This window comes from Anser cygnoides, chromosome Z (genome assembly GCF_040182565.1).
Source record: "Anser cygnoides isolate HZ-2024a breed goose chromosome Z, Taihu_goose_T2T_genome, whole genome shotgun sequence".
Taxonomy (NCBI): domain Eukaryota; kingdom Metazoa; phylum Chordata; class Aves; order Anseriformes; family Anatidae; genus Anser; species Anser cygnoides.
In genome coordinates, this window is record NC_089912.1 from 8,668,339 (window position 1) to 8,690,815 (window position 22,477).

At 36.5% G+C, this 22,477-nt stretch overlaps 1 protein-coding gene across 4 annotated transcripts in view; it reads left to right on the forward strand.

Moving 5' to 3' along the window:
- Positions 1 to 20,802, forward strand: part of RASGRF2 (Ras protein specific guanine nucleotide releasing factor 2) — a 139,807-nt gene extending 119,005 nt beyond the window's left edge. For 3 of the 4 annotated variants that reach the window (XM_048054350.2, XM_048054348.2, XM_048054347.2), the window contains exons 20-27: positions 7,373 to 7,433; positions 8,668 to 8,771; positions 9,389 to 9,473; positions 10,071 to 10,268; positions 12,466 to 12,545; positions 14,394 to 14,511; positions 15,274 to 15,342; positions 16,055 to 20,802. In XM_048054350.2, the coding sequence (XP_047910307.1) occupies positions 7,373 to 7,433; positions 8,668 to 8,771; positions 9,389 to 9,473; positions 10,071 to 10,268; positions 12,466 to 12,545; positions 14,394 to 14,511; positions 15,274 to 15,342; positions 16,055 to 16,147 (808 nt within the window). In that variant the 3' untranslated portion in view covers positions 16,148 to 20,802. Of the gene's footprint in view, positions 1 to 7,372; positions 7,434 to 8,667; positions 8,772 to 9,388; positions 9,474 to 10,070; positions 10,269 to 12,465; positions 12,546 to 14,393; positions 14,512 to 15,273; positions 15,343 to 16,054 lie in introns of those variants that run through there. The other variant, XR_010827478.1, reaches the window with a different exon arrangement.
- Positions 20,803 to 22,477: the final 1,675 nt, after the last annotated feature.

The window sequence follows — 22,477 nt, forward strand, 5'->3', positions numbered from 1 at the left end:
AAAGTAATGGAACAGATTTATAGGCCTTTAAGCATACAAATTTTTTTACAATTTTCTGTGTCCAGTTTTGAATTAACCAATTTCCATTAGGTGTTGCATCAACAAATGCAACCTTAGTAATTATTTTTAAATTGCAAGCTGCCCCCAGTTGCATCCTGTTACTGCTGTTCTATGAAATGTGAGGTACTGGTTTTCATCACTTTGCTTTTAACACTTACTACTTTAGTATCTTATCTCACTGTATATGCCAGTGAACACAGTTAATCCGATATTTCCACTGATATTTCTATTTTAATGAAGACTGAATTTTTGGCAATTCTGAGAATTTTCAAGTGTTTCCTTCGTGAAAAGAAAAAAAGTTAAATTCTTTAAGAAGTAAACATTTTGAAAGTTATTTTTTTTTAAACTGAGAAATGTTTAGAAGTAAAAGAAAAAGGGAGTAGAAATTAAAATTTTAGTAAAAATGAAAAATGTAGTCACAGATATTGAACTAAAAGTTAACTAAAAATTCACTAATTTGAAATATTTTGTAGAACAAATTGTGGTTTTAAAATCCTTCTTTCATAGCCATTATCCTCACAATATTTCTGGAAATACTTTGGCACTTTACAAGCAGGAAAGTAAAGCCAATGACATATTCGAGGTCTCAGTGGGAGTTTCTGTTGGAAAGATAGGTAGAGAATGAAAATTTCTTGAGATAAGACCCTCAACAAAGCCATCTTTGATCAGGATTTGCAGCTGGACACCCTAATCCTGTCAGATTCTTCAAATGAAGTAGTTTGATTATAGATTTGGTCATAGAGTCACAAGTATTTGTTTACATACCAGAAACTTTCACGAGAAAAAGAGCCATCGGTGGCTCAGAATGCAGAACTGGTCCTTTTGACTCAATGTGGCATGAGTGTTGATTTCCTTCAAAATGAGGTATGAAATTCAAGCCTTGGCTAACAGTGGTTTTTAGTAGTCCTGCATTACTTTTCAAGGATGTTGCTAATGTATATGAAACACTTGTATGTTGAATGTTTCTAAAAAAAAAATTTTTTTAGTCAAAGTCCAATATACATCAGTGACACAGTATTGTTGCCTCCAGGGCTCAAAAACCTGCTGTGTTCCATTCTCTGTGGTAACCATGTTTCTGTAGCAGCTGAAGTTTCTCCTGTGTCATAATCTGTGTGTTTATTATTTGTACAAACTGCTCATAAACTTTCAAATACAAGTTGTCGCATGAATAAAATTTCAGGTGGAAGCTGTTGCATAAATATAACCTTCATAATGTAAGCTGTTGTTAAGCTGTAGTGAATAGTACCTCAGGCTGTAATCTTCAAGTTAAAAATGTTAGCACATAAAAAATACTGCCCCAAAGACTGAGCAAAATGCAATCTAAAGTTCTTGGGCTCTCTGTCCAGCCACACAGGAGTCAGTTGTTTGTCAGACACATCAAATTTGTTAACAGTCATCTGATAAGGAGAAAGTAATTCTCCGGGAATGGAACTGCTTTGGTGACCTTATGAGAAAGCACATAATGGAGCAATTCTGACTTTGGATGAAAACCATTCAGCCAAGATGAAATGCACAGATGTGTCATATATCTCACCCTTTCACTGTAAGGAGGAACTCTGATTCTTAAATCACCTCAGCAAGATGGGCTATATGGTAATTAAGAATAGTTTCCAAGCTTTTGAAAAGCACTGTAGTTACTCCCAAAGATATGTTCTCAGCAAGGCTATATAGTTAACTGAAAAGAGGAAATTACAGGACTTCAGAAATAATCTGCAATTAAGTGGAGTTTTTCATGTGTAACTGTAGATCTGTGGTAATGACGCAGGGGTGCACGTTCCTTTACTCTTCCACAAGTCTTCATTTTTATTGAATGTTATTAAAGGAAGAGTGTTTATAACATTAAAAAGATGATCATGTTGGTAGTCCTAAGCATGGAGGCTGAACACACACTTCTGGCTGCCGCTGCAGGCATGACCTCAGGAGCAGCAAGACAAGACTCCCTCTGATACACTGGCTTCTCAGCTCATTAGTGGATTCACAGGTCGAGCCAACTCCAGACTGTTCTTTTAACACTTAACTTTTTAATATCCCGAAATATAAAATTGAGTAATAGTTTCAGTCAGGAGGGTTTGGCTTTTCTGGCAGGTTGAAAAGGCCCTTGCTCAATTCTGGGACTGATTTCATGAAGAATGACAAACCAACAGACGCAGAAGAGACACTATCCACATGCCTGCATCCTGTCTGATAATGTAATTGTACGAAGCAAGTGGGTACCCAGGCTTTCTATAGTGCCAGATGAACATAGTTTTCTTTGTTTTTACACTGTGCACAAATACATAAGCACTAAAAACAGAGGTACTGTTGGTGCAAAAAGCAGACGCAGTAACACAGAAATGGTTCCTTCTCCTAGCATTACTGTCTGATGCCTTCTTTGGTACTATGTCTGGTTGTGGCAGTAGGTCAAGGGAAGCACTTAACTTGGATATTTTTCTCTATTACATGTCTCTGAAGATTACTATTTCTTGTAGTAGGTATAACCAAGACTGTTCAGCTTGAACAAAAATTGCTGAATTTTAAGCAAACGCTCCCATACTGCACCAACACATTGTAAAGAACTACTGTGTTGAACACCAGAGTATTTCTCGTATTGTCATTATGGGTTTTATCTGCATCAGATTACAGATTTTCTATCATCTGCCAACATGGCATATGTTCTGAACATTAAGAGGAGGCCTGTAATGGAAAAAAAATATTTTATGAGTTCCTTGAACTGTTCATAGGCATAGGTTATACTGACAAGATGAGGGGAAACGGGATTTCCTCTCAGCATTGACTTTAAAAAAATGCTGTGATGGGACCCACTCTGAATGAAATACCTAGCTATAAACAAGCTGTAGGCAGCTAATGAAGCACTCCTTCCAAAGTAATTGCCTGTCGAGAGAGATGGTGATTCTGTCCAAAAATGGTATGAAATTAAGCATGCTGACTTCTCTGGAGATCATGACACCTTGTTTTCTCTGACAATTAGAGGATATAGGCACTGACTTGAGTAGGATCTGAATTCCAGCCTAGATGTCTTAAAGATAGGTTATCTAGAGTCTGTCTTGGTTTAGAGATTTGTAGAGGTGTTCACAGGTATTGTGTTCCTCTTCTGGCTCAAGTACTAATGTCTGTTTTGGAGAAATGCTGCTTAATCCATCACCACCACATTACCCTCCATGGAAAGCTGTTACCTGTTTGGTTTTCTTCTAGATGGAGGGATCTTGACTGATATTACTTAAAGGAAGAATGTAAATTAGAAGAGCTTTTACTGTTATTTCAAATCATGAAGATTTTTGGCATAGTATTTTGTACGTGAAAGCATAGATTTGTGAGGACTGAAGGTTTTGATGAAACTTTCATTCAAAAGTCTTCCCTGGGTCAGGATGGGAACATAAAATTGGGGGTGATCCAGTGAACATACCCCTCATGAAAACAGTAATTCATCCAATTGCCAAGTGTGTCATAAAATAGGTTTTTTAGTTGCTCTGAAGAGGTGCTTACTGTCTGCTTTTACATCTGAAAGGTGCTGGCATATCAAAATATGTGTAGCAGAATTTGTGTTTGTCAGTCAGCCCCCACTATAGGTCTTTTCTTCCCTATGTTTCATTTCTTTTTATTTAGAAATGTAGAGGAATTCAGAGTGTCATTAGAAAAAGCATTTCTTACTGTAAACTCATTGTTCAAACACTTTTAGAACCTGCATATGAGTATATGCCATGGACTATCTCCTTGCAGGATTTTGGACACAAATGTCTTCTTTTAGAAACTGGCCCAGCCTGTGAGTGTATGTATGTATATGCATGTATATATATATTTTTCTCTGGAAAATCAGTGCCTTTTAATCATATTTGTTAACAGAGATTAGAGGAGGAAAGGTTGATTTATACTCCAAAAACATTATGGTAAGCTCTGGGAAAGAGGCAGTACAGAAACAGCATGGCAAAGAAAGTGTTTATGAGAGATACTGAACTGGTTCATGCCTTCTTGAGTCATTAGAGAGAACAGCTGGTATTTCTTGCATTAAGAGAATTTTGGTGAATAGACTGACAAGGTTTCTCTGCAGGGTAAAAGCTTCTTTTCTCTTTCTTCAATATTATTTTTGAAAGTTAGGCAAACCTACTGAAGTATGTTCTGCTTGAGATTTGATCAGCCTTGTTTAGTAACTCCTGAAATCTACACAGAATTTCAGTGATGGTGGACCAGAAAGGTGTAAGGTTGAGACTGAACTGCTGTGAATAACTTTGGTTGATAAATAATTCCAGGTGTGGAAAAAGAGTGGTGCAAGAAACAGTTCCTCCTTCATCTTCCTCTGTAAAGAGAATCAAGGAATATGTGGGATTCAAAATTTGATAGATGACTGATACTCTATCCTGTATAATAGTTTGGAACAGATTTTAGTGTTTTATGTGAAAAACATTTTAACTTTTGGACTGGTCAGGCATTAAGAATAGATCAAATGAGAGAGAAAATTCTAATCCCAGATGTGAAGTGGAAGAGTTAGAAAGTTATTTCTTATATATTTATATCCTTTATTTGTAAGAATGTTGTCATTCCATTCAGTCCCACTGAGAGGAATGCTGTTTAATAGTCATGCAAACTGTTTCCTTACCTTAGCTTTCTCTCATACCTCTTTTCACATGAACCTGAGCTTCTCACATGACTTCCAGGATACTATTGATGGGAACTGCCCAAAAGAACTGAGGAGCTCAGCATATCCTTTTAGACCTCTATCAAAACTAAACACCACTAGGCCAGCAACAGTGCAGACTGAAGTGGAAGCTACTATTGATGATATTAAGAAGTACTTTTGTCCAGTCCAGAGAGAGATGCTGTCCTCTGAAGGTTTAAATGTAGAATATTTGTGGATAAAATAATTTTTTTCATAAGAATACTGTGTCAGAGAAAAAGCATGTCATCTCTGTAGAGCAAGGGATTAGAAGTCTATATAAAATACTACATGTCATAGAAAAGAGTATCAGTAAGCAAAGAAGGGGGAAATTTAAGTATTTTTTTTAAGAATCTCATGGTTCTTACTTTATTAAGTTATTAAGTTATTAATAACTTAATTTTATTAAAGTTATTAACTTTATTAAGTTAAGCAAATACAATCTTTTCTGTATCAAAGATGAGAAGTCCAATCTACATAAAATCATAAGGAACCCAAATTATGAGTTTACAAAATCATGGAGAATATTTGGGGCGGAAGGGCAAGCCCTCTATTTTTTTATTGCCAGGAAGACACATAGCCTTGTCGCATTCTGAACAGTATTTTTCTGCAGGCAGGCAGTCATGAGGCACAGCACAAAACAAGCTGCTAAGGAAGAACAGATTGCCAGTCTATTTACAGTTACTGAGGCTGCAAAGAGTTGTTTTGTGGAGAAGAAACTTAGGGTTCTCCTGAAGAAGTAGACATTCAAGACACTGCATGGCTTGCCCATTAGACCTAAGACATTTCCAGGTCTCATGATGAAATGGGCATTTTGTCTGGATGTGATAAGGATGAAATGAAGGCAAGGAGGATTCTTAGGTTCTTTCTACATGTATCTCCATTTGATTTTAACTTAGTCCTTCAATTCAGAAAACCAAAATGAACCAACAGCAGCCCACAATAGAAGAACCTAGTGTACTAAGCATTGATGCTTCCTCCCCAAATAGTACAAATTCTGTATTTAACACTCACTGCTAAAGACTCCAGGCAATATAATCCTTTAACACTTTCCCAAATGCTACAGGGAAAGTCATTTTCATACAGAGTGCAAAAACAAGGGATTGGAGGGACAACAAGAAAATATTTTGTTGAGTTGCTCTGCTTTCTAGAATGATTAATGGAACTGGATCCTCTTTGAAAATGGTTATCTAAACTCTCCTTGAAAATGGAATTGATAGGTATTATATGACTTCTGCAGAGAACTTGTTTCAGAGCTTTCGTATTCCAGGTGGAAAGTTGAACATAATGTTTCTTAAACCAAATCAGTCCGGCAACTTCTTGCACTATTGTTGGTGTAGTTATAGGCAGTCTCTTACATGCTGCCATAATGTTCTTTCTCCATAAATCTTCTCTTTCCTATATTATATAAATCCAGTCTATTCAAGTTTTATTTGAGTCTTTATTTTCCAAATGCTGTATCAGTCTTTTTGACCTGTACTCATACCATCTTGTCTTTGTCGTACTATGGTGTTCAAGACTAGCCATAGTAATCCAACCGAAATTTTCAGATTGCCTGTGGTTTATATACAACAGTCTTGAAATATGAGATGTCACCTGCCTTTTTTTTTTCAAGAATATTATGTTATAATATGAAATCTCTGAAATCCTTTCAGACAGGACTTTCCCAAGAGTGAGGACTCATTGAGCCAAATGCTCAGCATTGAGACATTTTGTTTGCAGGTTAAATAGCACACAGAAAAAGAAGGAATAAGATCTTAGAATGATGTACAATGTTAATACTTCAAAGAAGATGGCCTTAGGTAAATACTTACACCTTCTGATGGCTTCATTTTTGACCCATTACTCTGAAACAACCACAGGATAATAATCATAGATTTTCTATAGGAGAATTGAAAACATAGATTAACACTTCTTTTACTGAAAGCAAATCACACATTTGCTACAAGTAAAACCTGCTCATTGTTTGTTGTATATTTCTACGCTCAGAGCTCATTGTGTAGGTCAATGAATAGGACAGTGTAGTGCCAATAAACAACACTTCCCTGTGAATCATTCTTTCATGCATGCCTATTGTACTGTCTTCTCAAATGTTGATTTTTCAGATGTCCCAAAAATATCAAAAAATATATCAAAAAATATTAAAAAATCAAAGAATGTAATTTCTGCACACACACAAACACATGCGTTCAGGTTTTCTAGGATTATTCAACATGGAGAACTACTGATTAAATATTTTCATTATTGTCTTATATTTTTGAGGTCTGGTTTTTAAAAGGGGATTTTTTCATTGTCCACCAGACTTCATGATGCTAAAGTCAGTGGGATCGATGTAGGACCATATCACTGTAATCAGCAAATGAGTACAGTAGTTAGTAACAGTGTATTGTCATTGACCATCCTACAGATATACATTGTTCTTACCTCAGAGTTTTTAAGCCTCCATAACAGGCATTTACATGACTGTGATGTTGTGCCATTTTATACCTTTTATTTAAAACAACAAATTAATTTTTTAGTTGCAAGACTTTCTTATTTATTTACATCTTTGATTGCAGTCTAAAGATTTATTTTAGGTAAGCATGATTGCCTGTCAGTGATAACAGTTCTCATAACCGTAGATAATTTTGTTTATATAGGATGTTCTGCTGCTTAATTTTTCAGGGCTCTTTCTCAGGATGATCAAGATGATAACCATTTAAAAATAGAGGATATAATTCAAATGGTAAGTTCATCTTGAAATTTACACATAAATATGCCTGTAGAAATGTTGCATGTTTAAGTCACTAAAATGTGTCACTTCTGTACCTTTACAACTCTGGACAGAAATACTATTCTTTTATATTAGTGTTGTGGTTTAACCGGGTCGGCAGCTGAACACCACACAGCCGTTCGCTCACCCTCCCCCCTCCCTCTCTGGGATGGGGGAGAGAAACGGGAAAGTGAAGCCGGTGAGTTGAGATAAAGACAGTTTATTAAGACAGGAATATAATAATAACAATAATAATAATAGTGATAATGATAATAGTATTAATAATAATAATGTGTAAGCAAACAAGTGATGCACAATGCAATTGCTCACCACCCGCTGACCGATGCCCAGCCTATCCCCAAGCAGCCGGCCCCCCACCCCGGCCAGCCACCCCTATATATTGTTTAGCATGACGTCAGATGGTATGGAATACCCCTTTGGCCAGTTTGGGTCAGCTGTCCTGGGTCTGTCCCCTCCCAGCTCCTGCTGCACCCCCAGCCTGCTCGCTGGCAGGACAGAGCGAGAAGCTGAAAAGTCCTTGGCTTGGTGCAAACACTGCTCTGCAACAATTAAAACATCAGCATGTTATCAGCGCTCTTCTCATCCTAATCCAAAACATAGCACCCTACCAGCTACTATGAGGAAAATTAACTCTATCCTAACCGAAACCAGGACAATTAGGAATGCATATTTCAGTTTAGAGAGAGTTAGAATCTGGAGCATGTATCAGAGATGAACAGGTCAAAACTTTAGGATTTGATTTTAATCACATGAGAATGAAAAAAATGTAGAAAGCATGGATTTATATGAAGTGGTAAGTGTGTACCATCTCAGCAGCCATCAGAACCATACTTGGCTTTCACTGACAAGAACCATCCTCCAAACTGTAGTTACATCATCTCATAAGTGCACTGTATTAATACAACAAAGAGTGTGAGCAATGAACTAGGTGCAGAGTGGTTATGTGGAAAGTGACACAAAATATACAGACTTTAGTTAACGTATGTATACTTATATATTGCCTGTTTTCCTATGGGTTTCCAGCCCGATGTTGTTAACATTTTTTGCTTAATTCTTATTTCTATGTATCAAAAATGTTAATTACAATTCTGTGTTAAAAAATGCATATGAAGTTTTTAGTACACTGTGCTCTGAAATGCCCTTCAGTACAAAGATAGATCATTAAGTGTTTTCCTTATTCTTGTAGTCAGAATGCCCCAAACCAGAGTGCTTTGAGACTTTGTCAGCCATGGAGCTTGCGGAGCAGATAACTCTTCTAGACCACATAGTTTTCAGAAGTATACCCTATGAGTAAGTATTCTCCTACAATTAACTGAAGTGAGTACATTGGATGAGTTGTTACTGACAGTTTTGGGTACTAACTAGGTAGGTACTAACATCCAGGCAAAGAGGCTTACATATATAGCAGAACATTGTCCTTTGGCTGTTTATATTATTGCTTATGATTCTCATATAGTTTGATAATTTTTTGAAAGAATGAGTTACTTCAGTCTGTTGCTAAAGAAAAAATATGTGTTCGAAGGCTCTGGGCTAGTGAAGGGTGAACATAGTATGGAAGTACTGAGTCTCTGTAGAGGGAATGTCAAATAAACTTCATTCATACAGTAGTTTACCATTCATGTGATCATGTAAACTGATAAGACCTATTTCAAATAGGGTCACAAAGCTGAAAATTAAGATGGAAAAATGGGGAGAGGGCATTAAAAGCAACATAAATCTTCTTAATAATGTTTACAGTTTTGTTTATTAGCATTAATAATGAAATAATTAATAATGAAATGCTGGAATTAATGTAAACCAATGTAGTTAGCTTCTAAAAAATGAAGTATACTTGAAATCCATTTAGGCTACAGTTGCAGACAGAGACTCTACTGTTAATTGTTTTTGTTTTTTCTCTTATTGTCTAGAGAGTTTCTTGGGCAAGGCTGGATGAAACTGGATAAAAATGAGAGAACACCCTATATTATGAAAACTAGTCAACATTTTAATGATGTAAGTACTTAAAAATATGGATTGCCTTCTAGGAACTCTGTTGACACTGTCTATGACCTCTGGAACAAATATATCTTTCTTACAACGTTCTGTAATTTAATATCTGGTAGTGACTGAATGCTATGGTCTTTTTGTGATTAACTCTTTACATCAACGCATACAAAGATTTTAATTTTCATTAATTGGTACTCAGAATTTCAATGACTATTTAATAGATTAAAACATTTTAAACTATCATACATACATGATTTTTTTTTCAGAGAACGAAAATATAACCAGTTCTGTTTAATGAATGCCCTTTGAGTCTCTATCCATACATTTGTTCTTTACCATATACCTTGAGTTTGTCTGACTTTCCCATCAACATTGTTACTGTTGGCTTGGAAACACACCCCATTGCATTTCTTACCCTTCTTCCATATTCCCATTCCCATCCACTGCCATACAACACTGATCTCAGTATGTTTTTTCTGATTTTATTAAGAGCCATAAGTTCTGTTGTGCACCAGTTTTATTTTCTGCCCTGTTCATTAAATAGTTATGTTTCTAATATGATTATGTTTAAATGTCCTAAATACTTCCTCTCTCTTTGGTCAGATGAGCAACCTTGTTGCTTCCCAAATCATGAATTATGCTGATGTCAGCTCCCGGGCTAACTCAATTGAAAAGTGGGTAGCAGTAGCTGACATTTGTCGATGTATGCACAATTATAATGGCGTATTAGAAATCACATCAGCCTTGAACAGAAGTGCAATCTACAGACTGAAGAAAACTTGGGCTAAAGTATCCAAACAGGTAAGAAAGATCTGATTACGATGATGGTTTCTAGATTTCACTGGTCAGTACGTTGTTCAGGAAACAATGAACAGAAATAGGATTCCTTCCAAAACTTTTTCTTCCTCAGCAATAGCCTTGACTACTTGCTGGAAGCATCAAGTTTTGCTGGTATGTCGTGTCATGGTGTTTTGTATTTGATATATCCTTTTTTGGGTATCATTAATTAAATATTTGTGAGAACAAACTGATCTCAGTAGAATTAGCAGGTGCTTAAATCTGAGGCTTGAGCCTGAATTACTGAAATATTTGCAAATATATGCAAATACTGAAATATTTGCAAAAAATAAATTTTCTACTTATTGAATTATATATATATACTTATTGAACTTAAGATATATGCATAGGTGGTGACTGGTTATAAACATAATCAGCTCAGGTGGCTAAAACTGGAGCCCTATTTTCCAGCCTGTGCAGGAATTTAGTAGAAAGGTCAGCACTTCTTCTCAAGGTGCTGATTTTTTTTGCTATCCAACAAGAAACCGTAGATAACCAGGCCTCCTTCTCATTTAGGTGCTTAAGTTTAGATGCAGTGAATCTCTCCCTCTAACCCTTGCCTTGCTGCTGAGACTGTCAACAGTATGGCTGAAACTGTGAGAATGACTGCCAGTAACAAAGAAAAGACAAAATGAGCCAGAATGACAAGTACCCGGCCTTTTATGTTCTCTGTTTTAAATAGTTTGGAAGAAATTTATTGAATTATTTAAATCTCAACTTTCTGCTGTTTGAAAACATACATATTTTAGTGTGGTGCAATAGCGGAGCAATGGTTCTGTCAGTAGAACAGAACCAATTACTTGTAATTTTGGCAGTTTTGGATACAGGTTTTTCAAGCCTGTTGGAATATTTAGATTGCCCTTTTTAGATCTTCCTAATTGACATACGAGAAGGTAGGCTTTTGTCACTGCATTTCCTTCTTGATATGTTTCTGAAGTTTTTGCAAAGCAATCAAGCAGCCCAAGTAATGACATCCTCTTAGAATACATTCTGATTGTATTGTGTTCTCCAATCAGCTTATTCTCATATGTTTTATGGCTGGTGCTACTTTCTTTTACATAAAAATATAATGATGATGATGATAATAATAATAATAATAATAATAATACAACTTTAAATGCACGGTCTTATATAAGAGTTTACCTCAAAAAAAGTATGTTTGGGATTTCCTTGATTTTTAAAATTGTAAAACAAACAACAAAAACAGATTAATGTCAGAATCATAGAATATCCTGATTTGGAAGGGACCCGCAAGCACTGTCATATCCAACTCCTGGCTCCACACAGGATGACCCAACAATTAGGTCCTACATCTGAAAGCTCTGTCCAAAAACTTTTTGAACTCCGACAGGCTTGGTGCCATGACCACTGCCCTGGGGAGCCTGTTCCAGTGTCTGACCACCCTCTTAGTGAAAAACCTTTTCCCAGTATGCAACCTTATTGCACTCTTCTCCATTGCTTGCTGAAAACATTATCTGAATGTTTCATCAGACTGTTAATTGTAGAAAAAAAAAAAAGTTTCTGCCTACAGCTTTCTATTAACTGGAAATTCAGTTCCAAAGATGACAAGTTTCTTAGGATTCTCCATGCTATCTCAAGTCTACACCATAAATAAGTAGTGAAAAGAAAATGTATTTTACATATGAAGAAACCAAGATCTGATGACATCCACTGAAAATCATTCCTGTAAGACAGTAATATTTTTTCAAATACGTGTTCATTTTTAATCAGAAACTTGGAAGCAAAACCATTTTAGTGCAGACTGCAAGACAGTACATCCTTTACTGTCCTTAATTTCGGTAAATCCAGCTGAGGAGCCTCAGTAGCACGCCAGATCAAGCCTCTAATATACTTTTATACAGAGTAAACTGAATTGCTGGCCATTAATTTAATGAACTTGTGTTTCTTGCTGAATTTGCAGGCCAATAATATTAGCATAGATACATATTCTGGTATCACTTGAAGGAACATCTTTAAGGCTGCCTAATCTCCATTTGCAGAAAAACATTAGGAACTACAGTGAAGCTAAATTCTTAATACCTATATAGTTACTTTTGAAAATGTGGTGAAGAAGCTAAGTGAATTAAATCTTTTTAAAAAAATCTAATCCCAATCATTTATGTGCAACAGCAATAACATCCATGACGTGTTCTCTTTTTAGGCAAAAGCCCTCATGGACAAGCTTCAGAAGACTGTATCATCTGAAGGAAGATTTAAAAATCTTAGAGAAACACTCAAAAAGTATGTTTACCTACAAAAAGCATTTTTTTTTTTTTTTTTGTAAATAGTGGATAATGCATCTTAAATACGAACTGGCTTTGATTAAGCTTTAATAATTAATATAATGTTGAGTAATGCTTTTACATAGCAACCTTTTAAATTCTGTTTTTATTCTATTTGGAGTTTTTTTTCTGGTTTTGTTTGTTTGTTTGTTGTTTTTGTTTTGCTCAATATACTCCAATTTAGCACACTAATAGATAAATACAATGTCTGTAGAGAATTACTTTAAAAAACCCCACCCTGTTATTCTGTGTGGAATGTTCCCTGCTGGAGTTTTACTTACACTGATAAACTTTTTCAGTAAGTGTAAACCAGGTTGTTATAGAGGTTTCGGTTCAAAAACAGGATTGAAAGGAGTTCTTGTTCCTGATAAGAAGTTTAAGACTGACAAATAAGCTTTAGTCAAATCAAAGATCCATTCACCCTTTTATCTCATCTCTGACAGTGGCCAGTAACTGATGCTCAGAAAGGAACATACTGCACAGTGATATTTCTTCTCCTATACCCTCCCAGCCCCTTGTAGTCAGCCTCTCTGGAAAACAACCTGTCTTTTTGTACAGTAGCCATTGATTCCGTGTGTTTCACCATATGCAGCTGTGGTATCCAAAACATCCTTTGGCAAGGATTCTACGATTTATGCATGTGTTGACTCCAACTGCACACATTAAAAAAAAAATATATATATATATATATATACATAGTATATAGTTCTATGTACATGTAGTAGAACTACTTTAAATGATCTAGAGAGAAACAAAGAAATTAACTATTAGAATAGATACTGGATGTTTAAAAATATACATAGTTCAAGTTAGTCAGTTTTTAGTGAAAAAAACATTGTTGAGGACTAATCACTTGTTAAAAAACATTTTCACTCACAATATATGAAAGGTACTCCTATACACCTTTCAGTCAGTATATTGCTTGCCCTGTGTACAACATATGTAAATATGTAATATTTATATAAATATTTATAATAAAATATGTAAAAAATAACCAGATTGAAGCGCTTTGCTAAGCAAAGCCAGCAGTCTGCATTTAATAGCACAGCCATGGCCCTGCTTTTTTTCTTACACCAAAGCTTCAGAAAAACAGATTTGTAGCTATTTCTGCTGAGGTAAGAATCAGCAGGTATGGAGTAGTGATTATTTCATTAAAGAAGTAACAATCCCTATCACATTACTCCAGCCCCACTAAGAAAAGCAGCTCCCAGTTCTCTAGGGTCTCTATTTCCAGCTTTCCAGATCATCCTTTCTATCTCTCTGTCTTCCTCTTTCCTCTTTGGGTTCACTGTTAGCAAAGCCCGAAAAGACAGAATGTTATCTATATCCATATACACATGTATGTATGTATGTATGTATGTCTCCAAACACATGCATGAGCACACACACATGGACCCTTGCTGGTACTAAAATGCTTATATATGCTGATGCAGAAGAACACTAACGCCTCAGAAACATATCCACATGCACTTGTAGCTTGTGCATAGGATCTATTTCTGATACTGCCTATCAACCAGGATTGAAATACGCTTGAAGGTGTGCTCAGTGTCCAGAGTATACCCACACTTCCTCTTGCTCCATCCTGTTTTGTTCTAGCTTTTACTAAAGGCTACCTGCCTTTAATTTAATTTTAATATTTGACACAACCTATCCAATTTGCCACACTCAGAGCAAATATAAATCAAGTGATGTCAGTTTTGGTCCATTGTTTAAAAGTTCTTTAAATAATAAAGAGTTTGTGTGAGCTATAAAAATATGAGTTTGTAAATTCAGTTGTACATAGATATGCTGATTTCTTGTTTTACAGTTGTAACCCACCTGCTGTTCCCTACCTTGGAATGTACTTGACAGATCTAGCATTTATTGAAGAAGGAACACCAAACTTCACTGAGGAAGGCCTTGTCAATTTTTCCAAAATGAGAATGGTAATTTTAATTTTCTTACATGCTTTCCCAACAGATGTTTAATTACAAGTTGATTATCGATTTAATTATAACTGCTTAGAATTTCACCAAGACTTAAAAGCATGTTTGCATCGTGCATGATAGGTAGCTATTTGAAAGCAATTACTTGACCCAGTCTTCTATCACCACCTTCTGGTAAACTGAGGATTTTTACAGTGTGAATTTGCCTCCAGTTTGTTCTTTGAGAAGTCACAGATAGAAAAAGCAGCTGCCTTAAGTTTGTGGAGAAGCAAGAAAAGATGTCTTGAAATAATCAAATAAAAGGAATGTAGTTATTCATCAGAAAGCAGTCAGTGCTCACAATCTGTTTTCAAGTGTGCTAGGATCTATTTTTTAAAAAGTATTTTAAAGTTGATTCTCTCCAACTACCATAAAATGGTGCTTTATAAAACCCCTCAGAGAGAAGTGTGGAAACTTCTCTTTTTAACCTCAGCTTTATGTTCTCATTATGATTACACACTGCAGCAGTCACTCCAGGCAAAGATAAAAGAGATTATCAGTATATGGAGAAGAGAGAGAAAGCAGACAAGGTGGTTCACTTGAAACTGACTTAACAATAAATGGCTGATTTAAGATTTTTTCAGATGGAATCCATTAGCTGGTGATCTCTGCCCTTCACTTACATGATCCCAAAATGAGTTGCATAATTTGGCAAAAAAATATTGTGCCCAACTGAAATCAAAATGCAGTTGTAATTATAATATATTTGTATTCTTTTGAAAGATCTCGCATATTATCAGGGAAATACGCCAATTCCAGCAGACCTCCTACCGCATAGAACATCAGCAGAAGGTAAGGCTCTTCTTAGATACTTTTACCTACCATTGAAATGAACGCTCTTCTGGCAGTTGGTTCTAAGATCGAGCTGTTGTTGAAAGTTGAAAGCTGAAACGAATGTATTCTGCTTTGACACACAGAGAGCACAGACAGAAATACAGACGGGTAATCTGGGATTTTAAAACCCTGTTTCCTTAACGCTGTATATAGAAGCGATTTTTTTCTCATTCTCTGGAAACTCTCTTGGGATTGCAGCCAGCATGGTTTTGGGGTGTGGAGGAATGGGTTGAAAGGGAAATGTGATCTCCCTGTCCAGCTGGAGCATAATTCCCAACGGAATCCCAGAATACTCGGATTAGGGGATAGGAGATGGCCCAAGCATCCTGTGTGCATCCTGCAATTCTTTTTCCCTTGTCCCTTGTGGGACCTATGAAAATTTGTCCAAAGCCAGCCTGTGTCTTCAAAGAAAGACTCTTTACATCTCAGACTCCGGAAAAACAACGTGGGCCTAGGAAACGTAAGGATTTAGTCTCCTAAGAAACTGAATTTGATTCCTAGAGCACTGTTGGTACAGCTTTACACCATTCAAACGATCTGTTGTGTTTCTCTGAGAAAACTTGAGAGGATCTCAGGCTGTGAAATGGGCTGAAGGGGAAAAGGAAAGGAAAGCAGAGACATTTTCATGACAATAAAATCAGTCTGTTCAGCTGTGTCTTCTGCATTCCAGGTCACTCACTATTTACTTGACAAGACACTCATCATAGATGAAGATACTTTGTATGAGCTTTCCCTAAAGCTTGAACCCAGACTCCCTGCCTGAAGATCCAGCTTTGCCTCAGAGTCTACAGAAAGCTTTAGTACAATGAACAAAATTATGCATGCCAAGTCCTAAAGACAGCAAGGGAAACATTGAGAAGAATGCAAGCTCTCTTTTCCAGTAAGAGATACTGAACCTCACAGCATTTCCCTTTAAGGCAACAAAAATTTACTCTTGGACATGGAAGACAAAGATGCTTCATATCTGCATTAAGTGATTGCTACTTTGCAAAGATAATGTTTTGCAATAGGGACTGTGCATTTAATTAATGAGGCTTTCTTGTGAACAGGTACTCATTGTAGCCATCTTAATGTGACAGATTAAGGAGACAGATCTAAATTGTGGTAATAGAACCCAGTTAAGATATATGAGCAAAAGGAGATGGTTCTGATGTGGTCTAGGTGGATGGCTAACTATGTGTTCGCTGAGGCAGCAATAGTACTGCCATATGGTATCCTCATATGATGTTAAATTTATTGAAAAACAGGATCTTAACGGTCATCAGTGAGCCTGCAGTGACATCAAGGTAGCATCTAGTATTTCTCTCCAGATCTACAGTTCTAAAAGTTTATTCAATGCTACCCGTTATGGAATGTTACCTTCTTTAAATGTCTTATCAGCCTTTTTTTAAGGTGATTGGTTTTACATATAAATAAACTGTAAATATTTTTTCATTAATACTCAATGAGAGTATTTACAGCATGAAAAGTAAAATAACTAGATGAATAGTTGTACACAGTTGTCAGCCTTGCAAGCTTCAGGTGGGAAGTACATGGTTAGGAGCTATACCTGAGACTTGAGAAATCTGGACATCCAGTGAATAGGATGGTTAGTTGAGTTGCAACACAGTCCTGAAAAGGCACTTTATTTTTCTGCACTTCCTGCAGTTTCCCTGACAAGACAGGCAACAGAGCACTTTCTGGACACACTGTGCAGAGAACTACGTGTCTGGTCTGGCAATGGGTAGTGATTAGCAATGACCACTAGGAGTTGGAATGAATGTTTTGTTTTACATAAAATCAGTGATTTGGAAAATGTCTGGTTTTTGTTCAGTCATTCAGTGCTGACTTAGCTCTAAAATCATTCACATCAGTGGCAAACTTGGAATGCCAGCAAATACACACTATACATTTTCATTTGAACTAGTGATTATCATTTGCATATGGGCATATGTTTAAAGAAAATGTGTTAATTGTTACTGTTTCTAAGACCTATGCTTTGTGACATACCAGTAGATAGATTTAATTTCTACAGCTAGTTGGTACTTCTTAAATTTTTCTGATCATAAGTGGCCTGTTGTAGCTGCATGGCAAGTGAGCTCAAATGCATGCTGTAAAGTACACCATAATATAAAATACAGATATTAGCACTGTTGAATAACTTGGCTGGAATAGTGTCCTTACTTTTCCAATGATATTCAGCCAGTTGAAGAAATAGGGCTATATCACTGTATACCTCCCTTAAATCCTCTCAGGGAGATAGAAGTTTAAAATAGATTGTGACCTAGGCCTATTTGATCTGACATTTTTTACCACAGTCATGATGCTTCTGAAAGCTGGCAATGAAAAACAGATCTGCCTGGCTTGTGGGTTTTGTCTTTATTTGCACTTTAATTATATTGTTAGCCCAGTCAAGAGCTGCGCAATAAATTCCATTCGTTCTGAGTGTAACTGCTAGCATTTATAAATGTACTTTAGCAACTGTACATTTCATTAAGGTTCTTCACCACAAGGACCATCTCTCTGTAAATAACTGCATGAATAAGCACCATAAATACTGGAAAATTACTTAATTAGAAAAGCAGACAGCAACAAAAAAGGAAATTCCAGAAACATTTTAAATACTTCTGATGAACAATTGCTGTAGAAATGAACACAGAAAACTTATGGAAGCTTTTTATTATCAAAAATGTGCTTGTTCTTTCACTAATGAGTGATAACAAGCTGATTGCATCCCAGTGCATGATATAAAAGAAAAGCATGCTTTATTTGGACCACAAAACCAACATATTGTGTATTTTCTGTTTAAACAAACAAACAAACAAAAAAACATGTACTATATGTCAGTTTCATAAAAGACTTCAAAGTCACGAAGATATGGGGGAAAAGTGGTCCAAAAAGTGATTTCTTAACTTGGTTTTATTGTTTCTCTGTTAACACAGAAAATGTATAACAACTGTCAATGTCAATCGGGATCTCTGTTGTATGCTATGAACTGCTGCTTTATCTTCCTGTATCCCGCTCTACCAAACTTCCTTGATGTGTTTAGGGTTACAGGGTATAGTTCTTCATTTTACTCTGTTCATAGTTTGTTAGTTTGTACTTTTTGTACATATATCAGTTCTTCAGAGTTTAAGAGCATTGAATATGTTTTAATGCTTGCAATACAAAGGGGTGGTGCTGTGCTAGTGCTACAGTAATCCAAATGGACATATGCTAAGAAGATGAAGGGTTAGAGATTTTTTTTTTCAAAGGTGCTGAGCATCCATATATTTAAATCAGTAGACAATGTGGTAGTTCAGCTCCTCTGGAAAAGCATATACTATTTATATGCCAAACATTACCTCTTGGGTCAGTGGTGGACTTTAGATTAGAATCACTGGAGTGACTAAGTACTGGATTTGTGTTCAGAACGACAACAACAAAAAAGGTTATTGTCACAGTAATGTTTGATTTGCTGAGAAGCAAGGTATAAATATTTTTTGTATACGGATACATTGTGTTCTTTAAAATACAGGAGGTGACTGCTCAAAGAACTGAGCATACATTTTGTCATCCATAATCCTAGCCAGTGTTCGCAACCCTAAATCAAAGCTGCAAAAAACTGTTTTGCAGAAATCCTACACAGTAAGTGTAGAAAAGTGTGTTTCCCCCCACACACTCAGGTTGTGTAATTGAAGTGTGAGTGGCCTGAGTGCCTCTGCTACAGTACTCCTGCAGTTTTTGAGTTATGGCAATAGTTAGTAGACAGCACCAACCTGCTTTGTGTGAGGCTTCACCTAGTATATCTACATAACCAGCTAGTGCAGTGGTCTCCCGTACTGTGCACAGGGATTGTGGAGCTCCTTGCTACCAGCTTCTCTGTGCCAATCCACCACAGCCATATAATGTAGTATATCAAGATACAAACCCCAGTCATCAAACATCCACTGTTTGCCACTGGTGTTTCAGAGAGGATATTTCCAAGTGAGGACTTTGACGTTTGGATCTTGCTGTCTTTTAGGATCTTGTCCATTATAGCTTTTATGCCATGAAATCAGAGTGGACTTACTTTTCTGGAACTGGAGCTGAACAAGCCTGTCTGATTCAGGATTTGGAAGAAAGAGAAGGGCTGAAGCACCTCTCTACTTGCCTTTCTTAGCTCTTCAGCCCTGCTGCACTGGTGAGATGCAACAGCAGTTCTTATGTTGGAGGGGCTGCTCCCTTCAGCGCTCTCTGGATAAAATATGCCTCAGGGTGTATGGACTGGCTATAAAGGGGATAGCATATTTCACCCACTGGTTCAGCAGTGGGCACATTTGTCAGCAAAGTCCAGGGGAGTTCTGCAGTATTTTTACTGCATAAGTAGCAGCCCGGATTCAGCCTGCAGTTAGCTGGGAACCTGGGCGGCAGCACAGGCACTTACCCTTTCATGTGACTCCAAGCACGTGTCACACATTGACAGGGGTTAAAGTTGCCTTCACCCTAGCCTTCACTCCCTCCCTCTCCTGCCCCAGTAAATTCACCGGTATTGTTCATGGCACTCCACATCAGCTAGTGGATGGAGACCATGTATAGTCATCGTGTGGAAGAAAAATAAATCTGTTGAATTTACAGTTGCAGTAAGTGTGTATCCTGTCCGTTTCAGCTAGTCCTGTGACACACAAATGCGTTAGCTTAATAGCAAGAGATTCGACCAAGACTGATTACTCTTGTCTAAGAGTAAGAAAGAGATCTCCGTCCTGTTTCTGCTTTCCTAGTTTGTAATACTGGTTGTTGTTCTGTAGGGTAAAAAGGAATTTAACTCTCTATTTAAAGTATTTATTAACTTTAATCATGTTGATTTTGACTTCAGGACATGTTCGTTTTCCCAAATTTTCCTTAATTACCATTATTTATTTTAAAGTTTTTAAAAACAGTGTTTTATCTGTATGGATATTCAGTCTTTCCTCCTTTCACTTTTATTAACAACATTAAACTTAGATATATGATTTTAAATTCTCGCTAATAGATACATTTTTACCCAGTCATAATTGTTGTTCATTAAGGGCAAAATCCTTCAGACCTCATTCTGATAATACCTTAGGCTTCACTGAGAGCTTTTCATAAGTAAGTATTTGGGGATCTGGCTCTCAGCTATTTGCCTGTTACAGTTTTTGCCTCCAAAGGTCAAATGTCTCTGTGTAGGATGCTTTAAGTCCAATATGCTACTCACCTATGGTGGTTTTGTTGTACCTTTACTTTTGGAAATGTCTCTGAAGTTTTGTTCTTTAGGTGAATAGATGTATGTTTATTTGACAGATGTACCTATATCTAACACCTTGCTTGGTGCACATCCAGATGTTTTTGCATGTATTGTAACTTATCTTTTATCTGAGGTTATTGCTTTGTATTGTTAGTAAGGCATATCAGGCAGGGTGTTGTGCCTATATGCTAATTAAAAAATCTGTTTTTTCCTGAGTTTCAAGTGTTCTTACTGGTTTCTGTTTGTTTTGTTACCCTCCAGTGGTGAAAAAGTGGGATCTTAAACTCACTCCATCTGAATTCTGGGTCTTTTAGACAAACATGGGAGGGGAGGGACAAGCCATTAATAAGAAGGACAAATCAGAGAAAATTCTGAGTGTTTTCATTGTGAGAGAAGGGTCTGACTTACTGCTTTTTATTCTTTGCTTGTTTATGCTGCATTGGAAATGCTGTGGGCATCATTGGGATTAAAGCTGATTGTAGCTTGGAACAGAGAATGAAACCAATTTCATACAGACCTACATATGCTGATCCATTGTGGCGTGTACATTATAAATATCTATATAAGAACATGTAGCAGATTAAACAGAACCAGCTGCACAACTCATTCTTCTTAGTTGAGGGAAGCCTCTACATTTCCACACCTTTGTTCCCTTTATGCTCTGATAGGTAATTGCAAGTATGTGGAGTTCAAATACTGCTTCAGAAGGTGTTTAGTGACTTCCTATTTCAGTAGAATGTTTCTTTAAACAAGAGGCAATGAATTATGTAGAGAGAAAATAACTTTGTCCCTACCTCCTTTCTTTTGTTGCTTTTGTTGTTGAGCTTTTGTCTAAATATCCCTAGGCCTTCTCCTGGCTGGTGTGCTGATCTGGATTTAAAGAAATAGAATAGCCATGTATTCAACACAAGTAAACAGAAAACATTTTAGGTTTCTAAGTAGTGTATGTCCCTCCTCTTGTGACAGGAAAACAAATAACACAAAGCAACTTGTACATTGAAGAAAAATAGCTAATAGTGCTTAAGATTGCAAAACTAGATCTCCAGCTTGTTCTGTGCTTTAACCACTGTTTACTGCTTTCCTTTGTTCAATTGACTTCTTTCTTTAAGGGGATAGAAAAACGTCTATTAAATTTGTTTCAAGAAATAACATATTTGAAGTAAATAAACAGTGTACATCAAGTCTGCATGAGATGAAGTTAAAGCAATTGGTGTATTAAAATCAGAACCTATTCAGTATTCTGTGACCTTACAATAACATTTTCTGCAATCTTACATTTTCAGTGTTTCATATGAGAACTGAAATTGACTGAGAGAGCAATGTACTCTTGAAATTGTCAGATGTTTTTATTCAAGGAAAAAAAAAAAAAAACAACAAAACTACCAAAAAAGTACCTGCCAAGCAGCTCTTTTAAAAAGTACTGGCTCGTGCAAGATGATTTTCATTTTGGTTTGTTTTCCCCTCAATCTTAACCGTTTCATTAACCTTATACTGAGGAGTTGTCTGGTCTTATATTTTTCTCTTATGGCCATCACCACAGACTATTGAAGAAGTATTAAGCAAAGGGATTGCTGTTTTCTACTTCTTATTATGTTGCAAGAAAGCAACCACTAATTATTCTCTAATGTGGCAGAAACTCACTGAAACAATCACATTTCCTAGAAAATCCAACAGCATACAATTTTTAAAATCCTGGTTATGAAGGAAGAGAGGGAAGCTGTTAGAGGCTGTTTGAAATCCTGAGCTCTGTGAAGAAAAACTGAATTTGATCTTGATTGTGCAAAGGTAATGAATAAGAATCACAAAGACTGCGCTACACCTGAAAGTTCTGTTTGAATATTCTGGTCATATCTGTGTATATCCTAGAAGAGTAAATTTTGAGAAAGGCAG